General features: G+C 36.2%; 1 protein-coding gene across 4 annotated transcripts in view; it reads right to left on the bottom strand.

Moving 5' to 3' along the window:
* The window catches only part of syt7b (synaptotagmin VIIb), a 106,195-nt gene extending 82,848 nt beyond the window's left edge, over nt 1-23,347 (bottom strand). For 2 of the 4 annotated variants that reach the window (XM_024295508.2, XM_024295510.2), the window contains exon 1: nt 22,436-23,347. In XM_024295508.2, coding sequence (XP_024151276.1) covers nt 22,436-22,469 — 34 coding nt within the window. In that variant the 5' untranslated portion in view covers nt 22,470-23,347. The remainder of the gene's footprint in view (nt 1-22,435) is intronic. The other 2 variants (XM_024295509.2, XM_024295512.2) reach the window with 2 other exon arrangements.
* Between the last annotated feature and the right edge of the window lie 4,508 nt (nt 23,348-27,855).

Genomic DNA, 27,855 nt, shown 5'->3' with positions numbered 1-27,855 from the left:
GCAGCTGCGTGATTGGAAACTGAACTCAGGTGTGAACACCAATAGGAAGCAAATCTGACAAAGGACACAAAGACAATCAATCAATGCATCTTCCAGACAGCATGAAATTTTCTAACAGAGATGGATGAAAAAGGAGAAAATTAATTTTAAAATAATAACTTTTTTATCCATTTAGAAACAGGTGGAGACTGAATCAGGGATAAAACCTGTGATTTTATAACGACAAGAGAATGAACAATGATTATTCTGCCAATTACAGATCGATTGCCTCTACCATTTAAAGGAGGACAATGTGGTTTCCAAATAGATTGTGATGGCACATATTTATATTTTTAAACCTTTGAGTTAAAAAAAAAATCATATTTAGGAGTTATGTAATTTAGTTTTGTAATTACCTTTTAACATTTTTCAATTTAGCAATTTGTTAAAAAATAAATAAGGCAATCCTCTTTAAAATACAATATCATTTGTTAATTTAACTTTTTATAAGAACATTATTACCCCTAAAGCTGTGAAGGATGATGTATTGATTTATATTTATAAATAGCACCAGCAGAAACTCTGGTGAATGCATAAATGTGGTAAACATTTCCAATGTCTGCATTTACCTGTCAACATGAAGATTGTTCAGTTGATAAATAAAGTCTATTTTTCATTTGATGCAATACTTCCTGTGAGTTGAATCAGTCCCAGTGCATAATCCTGAGCAAAACTCTGATGACTTTGAAAAGGTTATTTGTCATAAACTTGTAAGGGTTTGGATGTCGTCCAAAACCTCATCCCCTAGCTGCTCACCGTTGAGATGTGTCATGATTTACTCATGACACATACTGCAGGCACTCGCATATTACTCTGGCATCTACCTGCCCACTCACATTAAAGTTTGTGGACTTTTAAAACAATTTATTTGGTAAAACTATTATTATATTAGCAAATCCTTTTGGCCGCTCAACTATGTTTTCAAAAATGTGAAGAAGTTGCTGCATTACAACTATTTACCATCTTGGCAACTGTAGTCTCAACACACCGGATGCAATGTACCGTCTTTATCTTTGTAAATCCAATTTCTGTCACAGTTACTTTTCCATGGCCTTGGTCACGTCCTTGTGCCTTTTCTCAACACATTTCCTGTGTTCATTCCTTATACTTATGTTGGATTATTGCAGCCTGATTCATGCCACATTCAAAAAGAAGCTTGAGGAGTGAAGACCCACTCCAATGAAAATCATGTTTTTAACATGTTCATGTCGTATTTCCCTCATTTATAAAGATAATTAAGCTTAAAACTACATGTTTGAGTACCAGTTTTTCTTTAGTAAAATTGTGGTGAATCAGGATTATAATGCAGCTTCTGAAGTTGGCTCCACTACATTCAGATGCATCCACTTGCAAACAAATAGATCCATTAAAGTTTTCGTTTCTCTCGTCTGAGCTGCATCTGCCTCAAAGCGGTATGGCTGGATAGCTTAAACATTACTCACCATTTTTGCTGCACCAGTAATGTTAGTTTGGGGTTGTGAGGGGCTGTAAGCTAGCAGGAGAGAGGGTAAAGAAAGGGATCATGGGAAGTCAGGAATGGCTTGTCCCACACTTCTGCCCAAAAGTCCTATGGCAACAGTGGAAAAACTATGTTCAAATGACACTTTTTTTTTTTTATTTGGGCTAAAAATGGCAAAACCATAATTAAAAGACTACTGGGAACAAATGGAGTGGGACTTTAAACATATTATCCATCACATTGAAAGAGTTGCTACCAACTGTTGCGACCAACGTCAAGCCTCCCAGGGTGGCATGGCAAACACAGGCTGTTACATTCCATGAGAAAAATGGGAAAATATTTCCCCTCCACTGTCAGTTCTACCACTGAATGGCAGCTGTCACTGGCAAATACCATTGAGAGCTGTCAGCCTGAGAGGCCGAGATCAGATGCAGGAGTCCACAGGAGACTGGCAGAGGCTTAAGAACATCTTGAGAATGAAAAACGCTCCCCCTTCAACTTAGCAAATTTCCTGATATCTGTTACAATCTCTTCCAAGAAGAGTGTCTCTTTTACTGGTATGGATGCCTAAGACCTTCAAACTCTCAACTACCTTGAAGGGACATTACCCAAGCAATCAAGATTCTATTTGGTGATTTCATGCTTGTTAGGAGCAAATTGTCCGACTCTTCACATGTAAATATTTACTTTTTTAACAGGTGGAAAGAACAGCTATTCATGGTCACTCGTGTGGATCTTAAGAACACACAAGCAGATAAAGTAAAATACACAAACAAATAAAATCAGATGAAAAAAATCTTCACTGTCAAGATGGAGATTTCTTCATCTACCCCCACAAGATTCAGTCTGGGTACAGTCATGCTTCTATGTAGATAGACGAGTTCTAGAAACAAAATCCACGGCTGGACATTTGAATATTTTCTTCCCCTCACAGTGGCATCAATTGAGCAATAAAAATTGCAACAATGCACATCCAGATAATTTTTTATTTTTACATTGTGCACTGAAGCACAAAAACATCCACATACTTTTATGGAAAGCTACTTAAATTGATGCTGTAGCTTAAGAAAATGTTCACAGTGGTTTGATTCCATTAAATAAAACAACGAGAAAGACTTTGTTCAGTCATCTGTCAGTGACATTGCTTGTTTGGGTTTCCCAGTAATTAAGGGATATTTTTAGCCTGGTGCTACATATATATAAATATATGTATATGCTGTCTTGTTAATATGCTCAATGTGAAGCTCTTGGACACAAAAAACATGAATTTACATCACAGAATCAGCACAGCACAACTCACGCTAAGAGCTCTGTTGATTTTTATGGCTAAACATGAACGATTGGCTTTCACTTGTAAAAAAATTGGACATTTTTTCTTGTAATGTAGTAGTTTAGAAATATATATATGATTGATATAGCAACAATCCATAAATATTTCAAGATTTAGACTGCTTTGTTTTGCTAAAACCAGTTGAACCTACACTAAAGGGCCAACACTGGCTCCAAATAAAATCTGTTTGTCATTGGAGAATGGAATCACTTTCATGGGTGGACAGAGTACCCGATATTTGTACTTTTGAATAACAGTACTTAATTTGGCCCGCACAATAAACCGCAAATTTATCATTATTGTGATATCAGCATGTGTGTGGCAAAAGATGGCGTTAACTCCAATAAATGGTTACCATCAATGGTTACACACATACTAAAATTATCTCATGGTAGCTTGAAGCATTTAACAAATAAAATTGAGTTCTTTTTGCATTTGACCAATCGGATGGAGCCCTTTTATGCTATGCCTACCACCCATGTAAACAAGGGTCATTAGGAGTATAATTTAAGTTATGCAGACTTTTACTTAGATAAAACTGCTGCAGTGAAATTGAAATAATGTATAATATGTTATTTTCAGCCACCATCTTTTCTGCCACCAGGCCCCATTAAAAAAAAAAAAAGGCAATCTGAAGAAGAGCATATTTGTGATGCAGAAAATACACTGGGCAAGGAGGTCAAAGGGGGCGGGGAGGTCGCGCATCAACAGTCCCGCCCACAACTCAAACGTAAATTTCTAACTGTTGCTACTCTGTAGGACTATGTCCAAGAGAATGACAACTTTTTGTGCATAAAAATGTATAATCATAATTAAGAGACTACTGGGAATAATTTTGCAATACATCATAAGATGAGTAAAGTATAGCATGGTCAGTCATGATTAGACCAGTTCATTACGATTCAGTAAGCTTTGCGTAAATTTGCTGTAATTGAATCATTTAATTATGTTTTTTTTATATATATATATATGAAATTAGCAGTAATTGTTAAATTACTATTTTGTTTTGACTAACATTAAAAACTACCAGAAAAAGATGTAATGCAGCAGTTTGACATAGAGTGATATGGTAACCCACAGCTGTGACTGAGAGTCAGTTTTGGCATCAATTTTCTCTGAAAGTGTTCGGCAATTTCATGCTCCTCTCCCTCCCTCTCTTTTTTTCTGTCATTTATCACACAATGATAACAGTGCAATTTACATTCAATTTCGAGGTGCATAAATATTAGACCAGGCACATGCTGTATAATGTGAGAAGGACAAAAGATATAGCGGAGGGCAGGAAAAAAAAAAAAAAGATTCTGCTGCACATCAAGTATCAGACTGCAGCTTGATGACTGCTTCATTGGGATCTGCAGGCAGCTGGTTGCTCAGGGGATATCAGGCCGGAACCAGACTGACACGCTGAAGCTGAAGTTGCACCCTTATTTCTCAGCTCACAGCCCTGACCTCATTTATTGCAGACTTGTAACACAAAATGCTGTATATGTCATGATGATGGTAGGGTTTTTCTCTTTTTTATTTGAAAGGAAGAACTAGGATTTCACCTGCATTATCCAAATCCCATTTTGTCACAGTGTACATACCCGTCAATGTCCTCATCATAGTAGCTGACTAAAAAAAAACATATGATTTAAGCATTTTTTTTGTTTAGGATCCTTTAGTATAAAAATTAGCACATAAAGAATCAACGTTTTAGTGAGAAATTGCTATATAAAAGCAGGCCTTCAATTAAATAAATAAATATATCCAGTACTTTGAAAGCCTTCTATAAATCATTTGTCAAAATTAAATATATAGTCTTTTAATAATGGAAATAAACTAGAAATGCTCATGATTAATTCAATATACTCCCTAATATGTCATATTTAATTCATAAGAGAAGTTCAGCCATTCAGTCTGAACTCTACTTCGCAGCAGCCAGGGGCCATGAAATCAGTAACCTAATGCACCTTGCCATTAAGCACACAAAGCTGCCTGATAGCAATGATTTTCTCTGCTTCAGAGATGTAGTGCTTTGCTTTGGAGAAGTTCAAGGATTGCAGCAAAAAAAAAAAGTGCATTTATGAAGTTCATAACTCTAACATAATTTGCATGAGTGTTCTAATCAAAACAGGGCTGCAGAGACTCATCAGCTTTACTTTTTTAGTCAAAAATAACATTTATTATGTACACTGAACTAAAAAGATAACTGCAAAACTTTGGTTTTTGCTCCCATTTGTCAAAATGTGAAGTCAAAGATATGAAAAGAAAAAATTATCTCAAATGTTGCTTACAAGTCTGACCAAATCTGGGAGCTCCTTTGCATCACACATCACAGGTGTGCCATATTAAGACGCTGATTAGACCACATGATTGTAGCACAGGTGTGCCACATTAAGACACTGATTAGACCACATGATTGTAGCACAGGTGTGCCACATTAAGAGGTCACTCTGAAACACATCTTTTGCATAGTGATTGTTTATTGTGGCCTGTCTTAGGCACACCTGTGCTACAATCATTCTGTCTAATCAGAATCTTGATATGGAACACCTGTGAGGTGGGCTGGATCATCTTAGCTGAGAAGGTGCACACGATCAAAGCTTTACACAGATTTGTAAAAAAAAAAAAAAAAAAAAAAGTTTTAAATAAGCGACTATTTTGTGTACACAGAAAATCTTTCAGATCTTTGGGTTCATCTCATGACAAAAAGGAGCAAATTGGTTGTTTTATTTTTGTTCAGTGTATGTTGCATGTGAAATGTAGCATTAGTAAATAATGCTGAGACATATATGATTCATGAATGTTGCTGTTGTGGTCAAAAAGAAACTGAATCAGTGTTTTACCTCATCTGTTAGGATAAATTAAAGGGCTGTCAAGGTTGACTTACAAATGTCACTCTTTTCACATCTCCACATATTTATTAACATCATCCCATGAAAACTTTTAACACAGACCAAAAGTGTTGATAGAAAAATAATTGCGTTTAAAAATCTCAATCTATTTTTCTAATTTCTAAAATTAATTTTATCAAATAAAATGCAACATTGAAATGTTTAAGATTCAGGTCAATTTTATAAAATGTGTGGAGTTTCTTTACTTTTGGTTTCTTTCAAGAAAAAAAAGGATTTCTTGCTTTTAACTTTTTCATCACATTTTGATGATTTAAGTTACCGATTTACAAGAAGGCACCCAAATAAAAGAGTGAGACACTCGTTTAAAAAAAAATAGTAACAAATCCAGACACTATGACCCCCACCAACTATTCCAGATGAACATTAAAAATGAAATTGTCTTCATAGATAATTTATTTTTAAACTGGGGAAAAAATCATGATTGTGAAGTCCTTGATGATGCAGTTTGAACAAGAGAAACAATTTTATTTTATGTCTGAAAAACAAAATCTAAAACAGATGCTGCCAAAATAACAATGAATAATTGATGAAGCAAAAAAAAGAGCATAGATTGGCATACAATTACACTCAGCAGTTGGTGGCATCTTATTTTATTTTCTTTCACTCATTTTACTGAACACTTGATTTTTTTTTTCTTTTGTTGCTTTTTGTAATTTTATGTAATTGTTTTTCTTAATCGCTTTTTCCGTTGCAAAGCACCCTGATGCCATTGTAAATGTAAATGTAAAGATCCATTCATTCATTCATACATACACTTTGACAACCATCTAAAACTGAGATTTTTAAATAGACGATAAAAAAACCTAGTAACTTCCAAGGAAAAGTTCTCTAACTGGGAATCTTATGGGTCCACACGATTTAGGTTTCACTGTAAACCTTTGCTCAATGTGCAGCAGTAACTCATCCTCCAGAGTAATGCCTATACTGCTTCAACCTCCTTGACTTTGTTTTTTTCGTCTCATTGTACCTGAAATAACGCGACACCTCACCGCCTCTTAGACGAAGGTTTGTTTTGCAGGGTAACGCATCAGTTCACTGATTAGATCTTCCTGCAGAACAAATGCTGTGAGCGCTTGAAAATAGTTTATCACAAATTCTATCAAGGATTGATACGAGAGTACATACACAAATATATAGAGGGCAAATTAGGCTTCCCAGACACTCTGAAAAACACACTTGTTTTAATCAAGTAAAATTCAAACCTATATTGTTTACTATGTTTGTTTGTGTGTGCGTTGTTTTACATGTGAGTGTGTAGCCACTCAGATGTGCAAAGTGACTCACCAAAGAGCCAGGAGAGATGTTTGGAAATAAGCAGACCGATAATAAAGAGAAGCGACAGCAGGAATATCATGACCCAGAATTAGCTGTTCAAGACAAAAAAATTAACTTTGGCTTTGTTGGAAAAGTTTATTGGATAAGTAAAGAGCTCATGAGCAGAGATGACAAATTGGCTCAGTACAAGCTGGTAGAACCATAATTAATCTATCCACACACCAAAAAAAAAAAAAAAATCTACAAGCACAACACAAAATTAAATTTTGATGCACATTTGCATTACCTCTCTCCTTTTAATCCGTCTTTTTCAGTTTTTAACAACAAACACAAAATACAGCCACAGTGCTCCAACTTCTGTGACAAAATGATTTCCTTTTCATCCACATATAAAGTTTGCCTTTCAGAGAATTACATTAGCTGCAGTCGTTTCAGTTTAGGTCGCACAGAGAAAAATGTTATTTTTTTTATAACAGGACAGAACCCACCTGTGGTTTTATTGTTTCACTTTTCTAGAAGCTGCACAGCAGGATTTATCATAGAGTCCCAGCAACCAACCTTAACATATACACAGACTCATAAATGCACTTCTAAAAGCCAATATTCATCATTGTCCATTAATTATTTATCACATTTTATCATTAAGGCAACTTTTAATAATTTTCTATTCAACAACAAAAACCCACATAGTAAGTATAAAAATTGTAATACATTTGGATTCTCTCGACTAAACAAACTGCATTTATAACTTTATTCTTAATATGTTGAAACTCCCACTACAATTATCGTTTGATCTATTGTAAAAGAATTTCCAGTTCTCTTTTAATTATGGTTATCAAACTTTTAGGCAAAATCAAAATTTTCTAGTTCAGGGTTTGTGCAGTGGAGTAAGCCTGCACTGATTTACCATGATCCTCTGTCTTCACTCTCTCCCACTAGCTTACAGCTCCTCACAACCAAAAGCTAACAAAAGCAACAAGAATACTGAGCAATATTGGAGTCATCTCATATTAGGTGTGTTTGAGATCATGCAGGCGGATGAAGTGCTGCGCAGATCGCCTGGATTGCAGTGCATGTTGCAAGGTGCTTACCCAGGCAGGCGTAGCTGGAAATCTGGCGCTGCACTGGCTGCAAGCTGCCTTATTGACTACAAAACAATGCATTGTGGGAAACGGTGTCCTGGCAGATCTTGTACTTTGATGTGATTCTGATCAGAAATGACTGGGACTAAAAGAAGAAAATCTGCACATTTTGTAACTCTCTCTGGAAAATGGTGAATCACTGATGAGAAAATGAACAAAATTGGAAATAATCTGTGGTTTTATGTATTATTGTTGCGTTTAAAAGTTAACTTTAATTCCAATTTATTTATTTGGGCCAGTGGAAAATTGAATCTTAATTTTCCTTTTACGTTTCCTCCATCATGAGAAAAAAATGCTACAAAAACACAGAAACCAAATTTTTCATTGGAGTGGATATTTAAACATAGAAAGGTTCAACTGAAATGAGAATAGCTGCCCCTCCATTCTTAATGCAGCAGATCACTGGTCCCTAACCTTTCTCATTTCATCTTAATATATAAAGGGGCACCAGATCACATATGTAATCTCGTCTAAAGATAAAGTGCCGGTCATTGTGGTCAAGCTGCAAATCAGCACTCAAGCTAGCAGTCAAGGTCAAAGTAAAAGAGGGTCACGTTTATTTATAGAGCTTGTTTTAAAAGCAGCAAAATTCAGTTAAGAGCTTCTCACTCAAAAGCAGTTTGCTAATAGGAGGAGGAAGCCAGAAAATATGCTTCGTGGTAAAACAAAATAAACCAAGAACTGATAGGAGAAAAAAAAGCACAACTCCGCCCAATCCAGCAGTCCATTGGAGTGTCAAACTGAAGCTCAAAGCAATTAGTAAAAGGGCTTTATAGGCAGGTTAGTTAACTTAAAAAAAAATGAAAATAAAATCCTACAAAAATTTGTACTTGAACTTTGCAGTTGAATCATGAATTGTTCCACTCTAGTCTATTCACAAACTAAATTTCATCTTCTTCTTTGGAAATTGTCATTTTTCTATTCTCAGAACTTGAAAATAAACATTGTCCACTTTTCAAGATGTATCTGTTCACTTTTATCAAGCGCCGGATGTTATCCAATATATTTATCTTGACCCTTTGAATATAAACCTCCTCAAGCTCCTCACATCTCATGTCATGGCTGTGACTCAAACTGAACTCTGATAAATGAACACGAGACTCCAGTTAATCAAAGCTGCTGATGAATGATGTAACGAGCTGAAACTTCTTAGTGGATGCAGAAGAAAGAATAGCTGATTACTTGAAGCTTTATGAGTGTTACTAAAAATCTGCTATAAAGTTTTTTTCCTCAGTATCACAAAACTCACATTTCTTTGTTCCATGTACACAAGCCCAAATACACACATCTTGGCTTTTAAGCTCTACCTTTAGATCCTTTTTTTTTTTTAAGTCCTGCTCCTGTCTGAATTGTACCCTGGTGATCCGTCTACCACACTATTGTTTTAACATTCTGGGACTCGATGCCAGAGCAATCTAGGACAACTTTGAGAAAGTAAGACACAGCAAATACACTTTCACACTCAAGCAGAGACAAAAATGAGGATGATGAACAGAGAAACTGCAAAGTTGACTTTACTTTGTAATATCTAGAGGATGATAGAAGAAAAATATTGGAGCTCCAGCAACTGTCCCTCATGGTATATAAACCAGGAAGCTTACAAGACTGTTGGCCTACCAAATACAAGATATTTCTCCTATGTACAATTCACTTTTTACATAAATCTGTTGCTGGAGAATAAACTTTTTTCCTAATTACATACTTAAAACTTTTGTCCCCAATGTTTCCACTCTTGTTAACTGTTTTCAAAACCAATTAAAAAGTTACACTTACAGATGCAGCCTGATTTCAGAGTGTATTAATCATTGACTGTAAAATCAATGGATATATCAACCCCTCCCCTCTCGACTTCCAAATAGGAAATACCGGCTGGTTCCCAGAAGCTAAAATCTCATAGACTTCCATTGAGAAATAGACAGTTGTAACTCATTCATTGTATTCGTCAGTTTGCTCTGATACCTTCTTCTTAAAATCTTCTTTCTAATCCTAATTTTATTTTATATGTATTTTTTCCCAAACAGATGCCTCAGGTAAAGCATGTGGTGCCTGCTGGCCCCACCTCAAACGTTTGATTGACAGCTTCTCCAGAGCACGCTTTCAGTGGAAGGGGCGTGGACTTCAAATAAGCTCACTTCTGATTGGTAATTGTAGCTCCACTAAAAATGTGACTCAGATCGACTTGGACCAATCAAAGTCACCAGGTTGCCAAAGGCAGCAGCCAATTGCTTGAAGTTCAACCCCAGCTCCGGAATAAAAAGTAGTTCTTTATAACTTCTCAACACATTACAGTATGAATGTTAAAAATGTGTCCTGATGGAGTCTGAGTAAGTGAGATCCAAAAGTGTTTTTACTTCAAGTGCCACACCCTATCAATCACAAATGAGTCTAGGAAGTTTGAGACATCACACAAAAGTTAATAATTTGGGGAGTTACTACAGAGATTGAGCTTATTATGTTCCAATACGAATATTTTAAGTACACAAGGAATCAATTTTACATTTTAAATAATTACATTTAAAATAAGTCCTAACAACTGGAAGAAAATACAAACTGCTTTCTAAAAACCAGGACAAGAGCAGCTGTAGTGCGAGCATCAGCTTGACATCGATACAGAAACTAATTCAAATGCTGTCACACATCATTACGAGCACAGACATATGCATGAGCAAACAGCCTCATTTGCAAAGGAATGGGACTCTCCATTAGACTAACCTGTAAACAAACGCACGCTCGTATCTCTCTCCATCTCATCCCCTAGAGAAAAGTACATTGTATGGATATCTGATAACAAGAACGTTACATTTGAATTCATCAGCGGTAGTGTGCAGGTGGTATAGGTCCACAGTTGTAATGGAAAATATGGGCGGTTTGTATTGACAGGTCATAGAAGTCTTGCTGTGCTTCTGAAAGCACTTTATATTTAGTGTGTGTAAATATAATAAAAAGTTTGTAGTAAGCAGAGGATGAGGAATGAGGGATAGGATTTAAATGAGCACATTTGTGGCTCCTTGTAAGCACAGAGAATACAAAAGAGCCCACATTTGAATCATTCCATAAAGTCTGAGCTATGTTCTCTCTAATCTGTACTCCAAGAACAAATGTGAACCACCTCTGTGCCCCTACAACTTCACAAAAAAAAGAATACTCTTTCCCACTGCTGCGTATCTTCAGCCGCAAGTTCACAAATGCACACGAGCTAGAAAAACTGAGAGTATGACATAAGAGAATGACTAAGGGGGCAATAACGCTGGCAGTTGCACCAGGGTTCCATTCCTTGGATGGTCTGCTTCATTTGGCAAATGCGAAAGCTCCTCTGAACAAATCCTGACCCGCTGGAGAACGAGAGTTTTGGTTCACTTCAGGGTGAACCGAAGTGCGCAAGTGAACTAAAAGAAGCAAATGACATAAGTGCAGTATATTACGAGAAACTATAAAAACAGCCCACAGTGCAGAGCTGAAGGAAGAGTTATAACAAAAATACTGGAAAATGTTTCAGAAGGTAAACATGGTGTAACAGGTATGAGCATATTGTCTGATTGGTGGGACTCTTTTGTGCTTCTTTCCCTGTATTGATAATACCATATCTAAATAAGTAGCATGATTATTATGCATAGTTTAGTCTGATTTGGTTTTTGGTTTTCTTTTGAAAACACAAGTGTGAAAGCAAGCCAAACCAGATGAAGTTCTGAAAACTTTTAGTATTATCTGCCAAATCCACGACACAATCCCAGATCTAATTATATAGGGTTCTAAAGTGTTAAAGGGGCCATACCATGAAAGATCTACTTTTTGAGCTTTTAAGTGTATTACAATGTTTATTCCTCTCTATAAACAACCCCAAATCGGTATTTTGATCCATTCACGCATTTCTGAGTAATCCCCCAAAAAACCTGCGCCCTCAACAGCAGCCCCTCCCATACTCACGGAAACGAGCGGGTTCTCACATGCTTACATCACAAGTTGAGAACCAACCCCTCCAGGAAGCGTCTGCAAGGCCTCCAGGCTAACACAAACACTTTCTCAGCAAAGCTAGCAGTAATCAGCTAGTTTTGCAAGCCCGTCCCCACCTCTGGCACGTGCACAGTCGTGTCTGTGTTGTCAGCTAGTTTAGCGATGGCAAAGAAACAATCGTTCGATTTAGAGTTCAAACTTCATGAAGACAATTCTGGTGAGGATTCTCCACGACATGTTGGGATGGATCCTGAACGTATCCGAGAATGGCGCAAGCAGACGTGGATGTTAGAAAGATGGCAGGAGAAGGGAGCAAGTATGTTCTTAGACAACAATTAGAACAGTAATCATCTTTTGAGGTGTTTAAATCATTCCAGTGGTCTTTTAATCATGATTTTGTTGGTTTTAGCCGAAATCAAGACATTTCTGTCATTTTCAAGGACATAGTTTCTGCAGAGTGGCAGTAATTGATCAGATATTTGCCTCCAAATTGTGTGTGAGACCGCCATTGTAGAGCAACCCCGTCCCCTCTTTCCTTCCCCATTGCTGAGAGCTCTCCCCCACACACACCCCAACTTAGCAATACCTGTGCAACAAAAATGGTGAGCAATTTCTTGTCTCTACTCATGCACACCTGAGCGTGAGAGTCACAAATAGGCTTTTTTTTAAACACCAATTTATAAAAAACAAAATGCTCCAAAATACAGTTTTGAGCTTAATTTTTCTAAAATATGTCCTCCATCATGAGAAAAATACCACCAGAACATGTTGAAAACACAAAAAAACAAAATTTTCATTATCTTTGAATGGAAATTCAGTTCTTACTCCTCATTCAAGTCCCTCTATCGCTTTTAGCATCGGCAAGAAAGACCACAATTGAGCAAACCATCATCTATAAATACTACTAATAAGAAAGCTAAGTGCAAAATGCAATTTATCCATCTCAATGATGCTGGGTTTTCAAATAGAGGTAGAATATAGTAATCCCTGCAGCTAAAAGAAAACTATGGGGAGTCGTTTAGGTGGCTCACTCTTAATGATCACATTTTTTTACCACTAATGCTGCGAGCTTGAGCTCTTGCATGACCTACATTTCTCCTTGCATGCAGTGTACACAAATTATTTTAAAAAGTGCAACACTAAATTTCTGAGTTCTTTAATCAGTTGCAATGGATGTAGCAGGTGAACAGGTCAAGTGAGGGTAAATGTTGAAATACCATCCTGAGGAGAGAATTTGCCTGTCGTGGACAAAAAATGTTACTGTATATATATTTGTAAAAAATATATTATTTTAGTTACTATTAGCATAGGTGAAGAAAAATTGAGAATATCAGACACTTCAAGATAAAACATCCCTCTGTTTCAGATCTATAATTTTAAAACCATATACATCTCTCACTTTCCTAAACACTGTGGTTACCTTGATATAAAAAAGATGAAATGCAACTTTTTGTAATATCTCACAGACGGTGGTATACATCAGAGTGAAAACAAGTTATGTGGTTGATAAATGTGTCTTCGACCTTAAGAGATGAGACATTTTTGCATTAAGTTCCCCAAAAAAAATCCCAGCACTCATCAGGACAGAAAAACAATAACTACCAATCTAAGCACCCAAGATTGATTGCACCTCGGTGTATAAAATGTGTTCTCTGCATTTTGCCCATCCCCTGGGGGAGGGGTAAGCTGCAGACACAGCTGCACTTGGGAATCATTTGTGGTTTAGCCCCCCAACCCTACACCTTAATGCTGAGGGTCAAGTAGGGAGGTACTGGATCCCATTTTTAGAGTTTTTTGTATGGCTCAGCCTGGATTTGAACTCACAAATTTTTAGTCTCAGGGCAGACACTCTACCACAAGGCCACTACCAGAAAACACTATTTTTTTTTTAATCGATTTCAGAAATCCATGACCATAACTCCTAACACAGAAATCCCAGTATTAAGGGCTATAACATATTTTTTTTATTTCTAAAACCTAGAAGAAAGGATACAATTTACATTTAATCAACATAATAAAAACATAATAGCACACAGCCAGGGCAATGCTGAACCATGTCTACAGGTTTTCACTTCAAGAACCAGAGTGGCTGAAACAATGTGAAGTTAAGACAAGAAAAAAAATGACAGACCACCAAAAGGGAAAGTGTGCCAAAGTATTACATAATATACATATTGATGTGTCCTTGGGAAATGCACTTAACCTCCTGTTTCCTTGGCGAGTGTGGCTTGTAGAGTAAAAGCACTCTGAGTGGTCAAGCAGAAGCGCTATATAAAGACATTTGTCATTTCTTAAGAGACTCGGGTCCACCATTTGGCAGTGATTTAAAGTACAACGTGAAAGACGGCTCAATAAATTTGATATTTTTTTTAAATCAATAGAGAACACATTTATGTTTTGTTTCTAAGTCATTGAAAACAAAGTGTAAGAAAGACGAGAGGAAAAAAATAATAATAGTGACAATATCCCAACCCTTTACTCCAGCTTGTGGCCAGTGTTTGTCCATCAAGATGGGCTACAGCTGGTTTTGTGCACAGTTTACACTCCGTGACTACAAAACGCCCCCAGACTACCAGAACTCCACATGCAACCTGAACACCAGCTGATGTCTGCTCTACCCCAGGGTGAGACTTGGGTTCAGATCTCTCATGTTCACTTAGCTGTGACCTAACCATTTGTGGTACATTTAATAATCCCCCAAGAGCTTCTTTGCATTAGCTTATTTAATTATATTTCCTCACAACTACCTATGATGAATAATTAAAGGTCTAATTATGCCCTCTCTCTGAAAACAGACATTCAAAACCACGCTCAAGGAAAGCGTGGTGAACTGCGCAGACGTGTTCTCCGCAATTAAGTTTTGGAAGTGGAGGAAGAGGACCCAGCGTTGGTGCGCAACTGAGGAATAAAAAGTGAAGGAAACTGAACAAAGAGACAGAGGAAGTGAAGAGCTGTGGGTGTAACAGTGGCAGCAATGAAGCTTTTGAGATCATTGAAACACTCTCATAAAGACTTTTACAAGCCTAAGACTCTTTATGTGTGTCTGTGCATGTACAAGCTGACAGTGTTCACTGTAAGTACTGTACTGGCAGGAAGATCCTGTCTGTGCTTAGCTGTGTCTCACCATCTGTTCCTGACTAGACTGCTGATATGTCCCATAATTCCCTCTTCACTCTTTTTACGGAGGTGGGGTGCATACATTGTGTTTTTGGGTTATATCCTTGTCTATTCATTCATCTATCATTTCAAAAATGATCATTTCCCTCTTTGAGTGTGTTTGTGGATGCTCATTAACAGAGGGAAAGCCGAGTTGCACATCTACTATTGATGCGACAGAACTCCCTCAGTCAGGCTTCCATTCTGGGTAACAGAGAAAACCACAAATAGCTCTGTCTTACTCATCCTGAGTGCCTTTCAGAATCACACACAGAGCCTGTGGGTTGAAACAGGAGTCCCAAGCAATATCTAGCCCCATCCTACATGGCTACTACTGTGAAGTAATCGCCGCCTGAACACAAGTTACTGTCTGTCCAGGCTGTTTTTCTTGGCTGTCTCTGTGACTTAAAGATTATTGTTTGTATAGTTTGTAAGTTGCATAACCTTTTTCAAGAAGTCTTAATATTTTGTCAGTGCTTGTAGTTCTGTTTGGTTGTGTTCCTTATTTTTTTTTTTTTTTCAGGCAAAACTAAAAAGGGTAAAGGGGAGTTTTTGTGAAGTTATTCACCTTGGCGTTGGCACTCTCTCTTGGAAAGGTCACATGACATTTGTGGCTTTTCATCATCAACTGTTTTTTTTTCCAGGAGTGGTCAGCCAGACAACGATCACGTCCGTCTTTCCTGATATCATGTCTCTTTTAGTTTTTGATTCAGTCCAGTCTATAATGTCATTTTTCATTTTTGACTGAGAGAACTTCATTTGAAATTTTGTTAAAAATGCTCTTGTTTGTTTTTATTTGTCTATGTTGTTTGTTTCGTGTCTCTAGGCCAGGGGTGGGGAAACTTTTTGACTTGTGGGCCACAAAGGGTTCTACAATTTGGCATAAGGGCTGCACCAGAAGCAGATGCAAGGAGTGATTTGGTAACCAACTTCACAAAATGAAAAAAATTATACGGCATTTGGACAAAAACATGCTTTAATTTTTATTAAAAATCAATATATATATAGAAAAAAACTGAACATTTTGGAGTTTTTATTTCTAATCTTTGGATTTTGTTCTCTTTTTGGGGGCAATTGGTCCTATGGGTCAATGTCCCTCAGGGGAAAGCTTCAACTTAAATAAATGCTGCTTTCCTGTATTGATGGAATGATTAGAAAACACACTTAAGAAAGAAAGAAAAAAAAAAAAAACTTTTTCAGCACTGCATGACTGCAAAACAATCATCTGCACCTAATCAAAAGTCAATCTGAAGAGACACCAGAAATGAAAATTAGGATTATTAATATAGTTTATTTTAATGTGGCGGGCCAGATTACATAGTTTAATACATAGTATTTTACCCACCCCTGCTCTACGCGGTTTTGTATTCAGTTTTTATGTTTTTTCCTGTCTCCCACAAGTAGGTTTTCCTCATGTTGTTTTTTTTTTTTTTTTTTTCTTTTTTTGAAGATCAGCGCTGCAGGTTGAGTTAAAGGGTAGTTGGAGGCGGACTCCCCCCACAGCTGAAATTTAAAAATCTAGTCAGAGGGGTGGGACTGGGGAGCAGGACCATTATCATTACTGGAGCTGCAGATCATGACTTCTGAAATGACGTGGGACTTAAATGGTTTGACCAATCGTGAAATTCAACGGTAATACTTCAATTCAACCTGTAGGGGGCAGCACAGTAACAGTTTTTGACTACATTTTCAAGACTTAAACAATTTTATTTTAATTTGACAAAAATTTGGCAATGACCAACAGACAGACATTTAAAAGCCCCATTTATAGAGGTCAACAGCCAAAGATTTTGATTTAGGGTTTGGTTATCCTTTAAGGTTAGGGCAACGACATCATCTGGTTAAGGTCAGATTTAGGGTCATGGCTAGTGTAAGGCTGCCATACTCAATGTAACCCACAACTTTATGCCTAAATCACTTTGTTAGAAATTATTTTTAGTTTTATTTATTTATTTATTTTTCTTTTAATTTTCCCTTTTGTTATTTATTTGTTGTAAATAAATTAATAAAAAAAAAAAACTTGTGTTTTCTTGTTATTAAAGCTGGCCTTCAGCATACATGTCCTATACACCTGTCTATTCCATTTTTGGATTTTACCAGGTAAGGGACCTCTGGTTAGCAAACAGCTCTAAAAACTGGCGCTCTTCTGTTTCAAAACAAAAATTCAGCAATGATGTTTTTTGTTCAATCTTGTGACAAACTGTTCAAACATTATAATTTCATGAATTCCTACTGCTGTTATTGCCAATACAGACCCTTCAAAATCATATTTCACTCTTTTAAATTATCTCGACTGTCCCGCTTTGACATGTCTGGAGCCTTCTTCAAACCATTGCTGCTTCAGTGAATTCCCTGATTAAGGGGGCATGGTGTCAGTAAGTAGCTTTGTGTTTTTTTGTTTCCTTTTAGTGGACATTCTTGAAGACGAATAATGATGTTCTTGTGGTGTAAAGATGTTCTTTTCAAGCCTACAATACTTTTCCTTCTTCCACTCTCCCTCTGTCTCCCGTTATCTATTTTTGGCCTCCTCCACTGTGCCCCCATATCTGCCAGTAACATTTTCAGCCCACACTTCTGCTATAGCTGCGCTTTCCTCCATGCAACCTCAACCGGATTCCAAAATCCTTTTCTTTATTAGTAATTGAGATGTGTGAAATTTGAGGCGCGCAAGAAACAGAATGTTGTCAAAGAGAACAGACTCTCCAAAATTCAAGGTTTGCAAAAAAAGTTGGTATTTTTTGTCAAGTTTTTTAAGTCTTTTCAACAATTGAAGAAACTGAAACAGATGTTGATCTAATTTGGTCAAATATCTCACTTTTTTTGCTTTTTGTGATGGAACTGTTTGTGAAACATCTCTAGTGTTGATGAAGACATCACACATTCAAAACTAAATTAAATCTAAGATTCTTGAATATTTTTCCTTCAAAAAGCAGAAGAACCTGCTGGTGTTTCTCACACTGAAATCGTGTTTCTGTTAATTCAATTTTATTTAAACTCACAAAAAGCTGACAACAGTCTCCTAAAAACCCCATTCTCTTGACCCCTCTTGTCTCTTTTTGTCAACCAGTGCCTCTTTTCTTTTGCTCGCCACAGTGTGATTTTTTATTTCAGTCGTGACTTTTATAGGATCTTTTATCAGGTTTATCTTTGGTTATAAATATGTGCACTGCTAAGTCGAAAGGAGCAATATTTCTTCTTTCATGTCTGAGCCATCTGGTCTCTTGAGTCTGAAATCTAAGTGGCTTGCTTCCCACCGCTGAGGTTCGCAGTCGAACTGGGAATAAAAATACCTTTTGTTTCCAGTTTCCTAATTACCACTCCCTCTCCGCCTCTTTCAGAGTTTGTCTCAAAACACTAATAAGTTTTCATCCATCCATTCAGGGTTTTTTTTTTTTTTACTGTTTCTGAATCCTAACACGAATGATATCAATCCCTAATCTCTGCTACTCGTGTACCAGCTTAAAGAATCTTTCTCCCTCAATGCTTTTTGTTCTGATTGGACCTTAGTGGAACATAACATAGCATTGTGGTGAACTCCCAAAAGTAATGTGTGTGTATACATTTTATACTACAATGATACACACCTCCGCAAAATATGTTCTATAGATTAGGAGTGGAAATAAAAATGGAATCAAATATTTAACCCCTTAAAACCCATTGATGCAAATATGCAACAAACCATTCCAGCTCTAAGATTGCCTTGATTTAGCATCTACTTGGAAGAAGAAACACTAGTGGAATCTTATTTTTTATATAGCTAGAAATAAATTCAGACATCAAGGGGTCTAAAAGTTACAGAATCTTAAAAATTTTGCGTTGAAGCATCAACAGGTTAAAGGAAATCTAATATATCAAGATGCTCTAAACACATTCCAGACTAGTCAACGGATCACTTTAAGACTTCTTACAAAATGACTGATGTCGACAACTTGGAGCTAACAAGCCGAAGACGATAACGTCACTCCAGCAGCTGGATAATGGAAAATAAAATTACCTAAACTACAAGAAGCTTATCTGGAGTGCCTGTAGAATCATAACAAGGCTGGTACTGATCCACGGATAGTATTACTTCACAGTTGAGGTTGGAATCACTGTGTTGTGATGCTTTTTGTGACATTTTTGGTATTATTTTGTTAAATCTAGTAAAAAAAACTAGAAATCCAATGTTCTTCTGTTTTATATATTGTTTTATGAGGGAAAGTTCTTCTTTTTTCCTTTATATCCATAATTTTAAGAAGTCTCAGGCCTCTGACAAGAGGTAACTGATGTGAAAGACTTTTGCTGCTGGCCAAAAAGTTTTTTTTTTTTTTTTTGAACCACAGAAGTATTTCAAAGATGGCTCTGAAAACAGAAAGTGAGCACAGACAGCCATGGAAAAATGACAAACTGATGAAGTCAGATTTAATACTTTTGTCTAGACCACTGACACAACTCCACATCATTTCAGACCCAACTTTTGGACTTCTTTCTGAAAATAAACTTTTTTTTCATTTATGGTCTAGACTCAGAAAAAGTCGTTCAAGTCCCAAAACATCTTCAATACTTTGAAAACAGTACAAGTATCTGCTATGACCATGGATTGTACTCATGTTTTTAAGTTTTTGGAGATCCACAAAATATGATTACACTGATGGATCATTTACTCTCATAGTGGAATATGTCTATTGATACAATGGATGTGAGTGTCAATAACTTAGTAGGACTGTTTATCATTGTCATTTCCTTGAATCCATTTGATTTAAATTCATAATTCATTACTCGATTTCCATAAATGATTTAGTACATTATTGTTAAATAATTTACAATTAATTAATCTCATAAAACTGTTTCTAGTTGTTTTATTGGTTATTTTTTATGTAAATAGTCCCAAAGTCAAAAATGAAAGTATTAATTAAAGTCTGTTAGCTAAGTAGTTTTCTGCTACTGAGGAACAAGAAAGGAACACTTGATATGCAACCTGCGGCTCTTTGACCTCCATTGTGGCTGTCTGTTTGAAGAAAAATACAATATTATTCATTTGAAAACATAACATATTTTTTGGAGGAGGTTTATTAAGCAAGTCAGTAGACACAACCAGAATATCAGCACCATAATTTAATCTATTTTTGAATCAAAAATCAAATATTTTAATTATAAGAGACACTATAAGAGTCACTTCATTAGCTCTGGTTTATTTATTTTTTTATTTAGATTCATGATTTCCTGGTTGCGATGCACCACAAACGGTGGTTTTGTGGGTGTTTATTTTTCATCACAACTGACATGTCACAACCTACTACATTCCTTCCATTGAGATGATTTTATGTGGATGTCTTTTATTTTGAAAGAAAGTCATGTAAACCTCTAAAGTATTAGAAACCAAATCATATTTGGAAAAAAAGTCTATTTCTCTTTATTATTTCTCTTATTTTCTTTTATTTTTCTCTTGTTTTCACTTTTTTTTATTTTACTTTATTTTTTTAAGTCTTTTATCTGTTGCATGTTTGTGGCAAATGAGTCTGTAATAAAGTATCTTCATATGCTTCTGTTATATTTATGCCTGAAAAATTGTATATAAGTTGTAAATAAGATTTTATGGCTCCTGCTGGGATGTTGTCAGTAAAAAATCCTGCAGAATGGCTCTTTAACTGTTAAAGGTTGCAGATGCCTGTTCTGAACCACAAGTACAAATCAGACCACAAAAAATGACTTTAGACACAATTATTTGATTTTGGCATTGCAAATAGGCTTTCATGAATGAGCACAACAAGCTAGGAGAAAAGCAACTGCCAGAGAAAAGAAACACTTCATTATTTACCATTAGGCCAAACATCTGGACAGATTTGGACTCAGCATCATAACTGAAGGAGACTGTCAAGCAATTTGTCAGTTATTCTCTGCTTGTTGTGACATTTGAATCTGGATCATTCATAAAACGAAAACCCACAAACAGGATTTACTGTAACCAAATCTTTGAGTTCTTATCCCGATGTCTGACTGCATAACTCTGACCGTTGTCCCCGTAAAGGGGTCAGCTCTCCCAGCCCTGCATTTCTGAAAGTTCAGTAATAAGAAGAACTGTCATGGAATCATGAAATCATTTCTGGCTGAGGATGGTGACTCATCTTTTGTCCCCAGTGAGATCATATCTGACAATGAGGTTACGAGACATTTTAGATGGGGCTGATGTTGTGTTCGGAGCACCATTCATCACACAAGGAACTCCTCAGTGCACAGCATGCTTACAGCTGGTAAAGAATAAAAACATCCAATGAAGCCTGTCAGTTAAGGATTGCAATAAAATATCTCATCATTTTTTATTCAATAGAATATACTGGAATAATAGATTTTCTAGTGTGAAATAAAGATAAGTGAATGCATTTACAGAAAAAATAAATAAAGAGATCAACATTAAAATGAATGAGAATTACATAATGATGGTTGTACTGCAGCTGCATGTCAGTCATTAAACTTCATCAGAAGGGGTGTGGTGTGCATAACAGCAGTCCTGTTGTTTCTTAATTATGCGTAACAAGGCTCAGGCTGCGTCACGCTGAGGGACGAATCTCCTCCAGCATCAGGTGTTCGTCGGTGACCTCGACCTCAGTTCAAAGCCGGAGAGTGAGACGATTCTCCGTTGCTCCCTGACAAGAGGACGCAATTCTCATTTAGCCTTCTAATGCTGGAAAGCTTTGTGTCATTATTGCACGCCGTCTGCTCCCTCATCCTCCCCTTGAACCACAGCGTAGGGCGCGCGTCCGTGGTTATCAGTTAGAGACGACCGCACGACCACAACCTCAGAGACAGAAAGCTGCCCATCACTTTGACCTTGTGCGTTTACGCGCAGGTCACATCGTGTTAAAACAAAAACAAAAAACGGATGGGAGTCTCCTCAGTGGGAGGGGGGTCCAAGGCGAGCACAACAAGTGCTCAGTAAGTGGCCGTCTCGCAGACAGTCTCCATCCCGCCACCTTGAGTGGATGCAACATCCCTTTTCGCAGCCGTGGGAAGCGTTCCCTGCGCGCCCCGGCCAAAGGCGCACAGGCAGTAATGGTCGCTGACAGCAGTTACCTTTAGCTCGGAATGACCCTCGGCATATTCTTCACATCAACAAGACACACTCAAGGGCATTCGGAAACCCACGCGAGAGCTTTGCAATTTGCAGACAGACCGGATTCCAATTATTCTGCGTAAATCTGTTGCTCACCTTTGCTGTTGTCTTCTTCTGTGTTCAGATGCATGACTCTTCCTACAGTGGACGCATTAAGGTCGCCTTTTGTTTCTTGCCAAACTGCGCGCGTTTCCAAAGACTTCCCGTGATGAACTCTTTATTCCAATCTAGATCGGATGCTTTGGCGCTCAGCGCATTGTTCGGCAGGCACGCAAACGCGCCCGCACTTGTGCGTCCTCCTCCCCGTAATTCTGCTGTTGGGTGTCAAGGAAGGTATAGTCTGAGGGAATGTAGCAAGAGTCTGTTTTGGCTCTATCACTTTCTCGCAGTGTCAGTGATATCCAAAGCACAGAGGCGCTCAAAAGGTTGATCGCAGTTAAGGTTTAGGGGAGGAGACGAGAGGCAGACGGGCGGGGTGACTTGAAGTAATAGGAGGTCGTTTTCTTGGAGGCTGAGGGGAGGAATCCACGCTGTTGACCGTTTCAGTAGAGGTTTTCATCAGAGGGTTTTAGATCCACCAGAACAGCTTTGGATGGGGAAAAAACGCATCGATTAAAATGAAATTTGACATTTACGCAAACATTATCTGGCCTAATCCTCGATTAGTTTGCGTATTTCCTTTATTTTTATTTTATTAAAATTATTTTAAATCTATTCTAAACAATCACAAGAAGACGAGAAAATAGTATCATACTTCCAATGTCAGATTTCAATGTATTGAATTGAATTTTAAATGTTTTTACGCACAACCTTATAAGTTATCTGGCTTTTTTATGCCACCGCTTCCACCACGCGCGACATTGTGTTCATGTCATGAGTGGTCACAACACTTTCAGAGTTCTTATCTTCCGATTTCAGCCGCTGAACCCAAACATCTCAAGAACATTTACTCACTGTTCACGTTCGCTACAAGTTGAGCGTAATTCACGGGTTATTGGCGCCCTCTAGTGTTCCTCAAGTGTCAGTAAGCGACTCAAAAACGTGGAAAAAAATTGTTCTTTTTTGTGAAAGTTGAATTGAAAATATGCTATATTGTATTAACCTAAATAATTATGCACAAATACACGCACTTTAAAGTTTGGTATTTGCATTTTTATATTAAACTTGTGCTTTGGCATGATCGGGCAGCAAGAAATGGTCATGTCAAGTCAAAAGGTGAGAATCAAGGCCTCATTTGTTGAACTCTGTAGCCACTCAAACACTTTCAAAGCCATTCATGTAAGTTTAATTAATGTAATGATAATTTTAAGTTACAAAGCATAAAATTATAAAAATAAAGGTTAGATTGTATACGTTTTTTATGCCCAACCAAATCAATCAAATATAATTTTTTTTTATTTTTTTTTTTTAGTTTATTGCCTTGGAGGAGTAATGCACACAATCAATGTTTTTATTTATGTGTTTCCAAATGTGCTCTATTTTTATTTATTTATTTTAATAGATTTTCTATTTTTTTGTTGAGCAGGCAGTTTAAGGGTTAACTACATGTAAAGTCAAGATTCATTCATTCATTACATTTAAGCTGAACCTCTCGGCTTTTATTGAATATTTTTAAATTAAGGTCTGATAATACATACAATTTTGTTTAACTAGTGGGTTAAGGTTAAAACAACTTTTAAAACAAATAAATAAAAAATAGCTAAATAAAAAAAAGAATAAAAAGAGGAAAAACTCAGAGCAACCTGCTATTTTTTGTTTGTTTTTCTAGCTATGATTTCATTGACTTAACATTTTATTTTAAAAGGCATCAGGCAAGATAGGAAATCTCGACAAAAAAACAGTGTACTTCAAAAGTACACTTGTATACCTTTTAAACCTATATTTTTCCTTTTTTTCCAGAAACATCATAATGCTTACTTAATTTTTAGATTTTACACAACATATTTTCTCATTTTAAGAACAAAAGGATTAAACATAAATTTGTTGTAAGACTATCTCTTAGTTAAAGGCTCAAAGTTTTAGAATCCAGAATTAATTTTATAGGAGGAGAAGTCAAAACTATGAGACATGATAGTAGCAGTATAATAAATCACAATTATTGGACAGAAAATCATAATCTCTTTATTGTTACAGTTTTTTTTTATTCAAAATGGCGAATTAAGAATTTGCTCTCAGTTTACATTGGAAGCTTTTAATTATGGGTAGAGTCCTTATTGTGTTTTATTTTTCTTTGTGTGTTTTTGGCTCCTGCTTTGACAAGCTAAAACATACATTCATACAGAGCTATAAAAATATTTTTACTGCATATTTTTCTCCTATAGTGATATTCCTCTTTCTATAGTGCCTATTCTCACATATGATCATAATGCAAATGTGCAAACTGAGTGATAATGTCATCTAATGGCCACTCTCCTCACTGACAAGTGGTCACCACTTCTGGAAGCTTCAGACCTTAATGCTAATTGGCAGCACTGCAGTCAGAGGTCAATAGAGAGTCATCTTCCTGAACAGTGTGGTTAAGTCCAAATCCAGGCATTTTTGCAAAGAGGAATTTTTGATTCAAACTTTAAAATTATGGTGATGAATGAAAATAAAATGAGTTAAATGTGATGTTTAGAGGTGGTGAAGCAATTTTCAGCAATTCTAGCAGTCAAAGGAAAGCATTAACAGAAATCAGAAAAGTGGCTAAACAAATGTTGTGCCATAAAGTGACTTTCTGACAGAAATTGATTGGAGGGCTGCAGGAGCACACACAGCTTCAAAATGAATTTCTCTTAAACTTATTGGGTGTGACACCATATCATAACACACAAATTCAGGTCAAAGTACCTTCACACAAACAAAAAAATATGATTATATAGCAAAACGTTGTACTCACATTTGAAATCTTTTATGTTATATTCAAGACTGTAGCTGAAATCGCAAGTTTGAAGTGTTAAAACTTTTAGATAAAATCCACAATCCACTAAATGCCATCAAACAGGGAGTTTTTGTTTGCAAAAGCAATCTATCCATATTCTTATGTTCCTAACACTTAAGCAATGTAAACATTTTATCTATACTAGACAATGTCCTGTTGACAAATATACGTGAAGTTGCAGGAACTGAGAAAATCGTGTTGTTCAGCTTTGCTGAGAGAACCCAATTTCCTCTGGACCCACCTTTCAATCACAAAACAGCTCCCAATGAACCACCATCATTTGATTTTATTGTAGAAGAGTTGGATGATAATGCTAGGCTGACTAAATGCGGCGCAGTCTAAGTCCAATTCTTAGAAAACAGAATTGGCTGTGGATGCTTTTCATGAACATGTGACCAATGCAATCAAAACCCAAGTGAAAGGCCATGAATGCAGATCTGGTAATTACAGCAGGATGAATGGGAAGACAGAGGTGTTGGATGTGGTTAAAAAGCAATTAAGTCTAATCTGCCCATAAGACACATGGAGTTCCTTCTCTCTGGTCAATGCACAGTCTCACCTTCAGAAATAATCCACACACCTGCTGGGAGTTTGCTCTGTCGAGCTACAGGAATGGGTTTCAGTGTTAGTACCTATTTAACACAAGCACTAAAACAATCATGCACTACTGTTGAAAGTCTTGTGTGACTAATGTTAAAAAGAACATTTTTGACATCCTTTTCCATTTGTGAACAGAACTAGTGAAATCAGAGCGGGTGATAGTGACAGGAAACCAAGTGAGGCAGACAACCTTTGATAAATAGACTGATGTAACTTCATAAGGGAAGCCATGTAGTGAGTTGCACTGTTGACTATCTAGATTTTGATTTCACACACTTTAAATTTACACATTTTCTTCTTGAAAATAGTAATAACACTGGTATTACTAAACTTCATGACTTAATTCCTCCAAGAAAATATTTTAAAAGGATTTATTTTCTGTATAAATCATAAGGATTGTTTTTTTTTCATGAATAATAAGAAGTAAAAATTAAAATAAATTGGATGACTTCATTTAGGCCAAAGTAGTGTTTTGTGGATTCTGGGGAAAAAAACCTTTGTCTAAAAAAAGAATTATTTAAAAATCTCTTGAAAAGTTAAGCTAAAATAAAGCAAATTACTTCATATAGAGAATCCATTCTTGTCGTTTTATATTAAGATAAAAGACTCTCTGTAGTTAACTCATTATAATTCATATTTGCTCAAGGAAGTTTTCTGAAATTTACAGCAGAAAATAATAAAAATCAAATTTAATGTGGTACTAATTCTACAACCAATTTAAGATAATTTTAAGTGAATTTTTACTCTCTTACATTAACAATGTGTGAACACAAGACTGTAATGTCTAAACTTGGCCACTTGGAGGGACTGCTGGCCTGTACAACAAAGCTGAGGTTATACACCTTTTGTGAATTTACTCGTTTTACTTCGGCTTAAAGGAAATTAAAAAAAAAAAAACACAGCTTATTCATAACATATTAATGGAAAAAAATAGGATTGAATTGATACTCAAACCCACTATAATTTATTAACATTCTTTTGAAAATCAAGTTAAAATCAATCTTAAATTCTATACCACATTTGAGCTGTCCAATGGGAATGAATATGTTTGTATCAGTATGGATCTTGTACGCTCTGGGATATAATTTAAATACAATTGATCAATCGGCATTGGTCAATATTATTAGGACCAACAACTTCTGTTGAAGAAATGCTATTTTTAACAGTGAGGAAAACTTAGCAGGATCAAAACAACAACTATTTAAAATAAAATATGTATTGTCAGGACATCTTTGCTTAGACTGATGCCCCTGCAATAGGCAGAAGATGAGCAGAATCCCCCGGATGAGCAGAAGGGATGGATGGATGGAGGGGGGGGGGCATGGATGGATGGATAGATGAATTGATAGAAGGGATGTATATGTATAGTAAAAAGAATAGCTGCAATAAAATAAAGAAATTAAAAAGGGGGATTTTTCGTTTTATAACAACTTTTTCTGAAATCAAAAACTTCAAACAGTGTGAAAAGTCCAAAAGACTGTTTTATATTAAACAGCTTGAAAATATACTGAAAATTAATATGGGGGAAAATTAGATGAAATAATTAGATAATTAGAACAAAACTATTGCTGGAGTTTTCAATATGGACACGTATGAAGTTCAGACCATAAACATATAGTAGTATGTGTGAAACTCAATTTACAGAAAGACCAAAACAACAACAAGAGAGAAAAATAGAAGCTTACCTGTTAAATGAATATAGAAACTCAATCATAAGATTATAAAAGGAATATAGAATAAAAAAATGACAAGAATATAAAAAAACTACATTTGTCTTTGAAAACATGTGCTTAAGAAAAAAACGTAAGGAAATATAAATGTTTAAAATGTGATTTTCTTCCTTTAAATAAATGTAATAAAATGAATCCCAGAAATTCACTGTATTGCAGAACTGAAAATAAATTTAACATACTCTTTTACATAAAAAGACACTTCAGAACAAATCATAAGTACATGTTTTATTTAGAAACTTCTTTATCAGGGAAATGACACATTT

Source organism: Oryzias melastigma, linkage group LG3 (genome assembly GCF_002922805.2).
Source record: "Oryzias melastigma strain HK-1 linkage group LG3, ASM292280v2, whole genome shotgun sequence".
NCBI classification, from domain to species: domain Eukaryota; kingdom Metazoa; phylum Chordata; class Actinopteri; order Beloniformes; family Adrianichthyidae; genus Oryzias; species Oryzias melastigma.
Note: the sequence above shows the minus strand (reverse complement) of the source record. Positions and strands in the feature narration are given on the sequence as shown.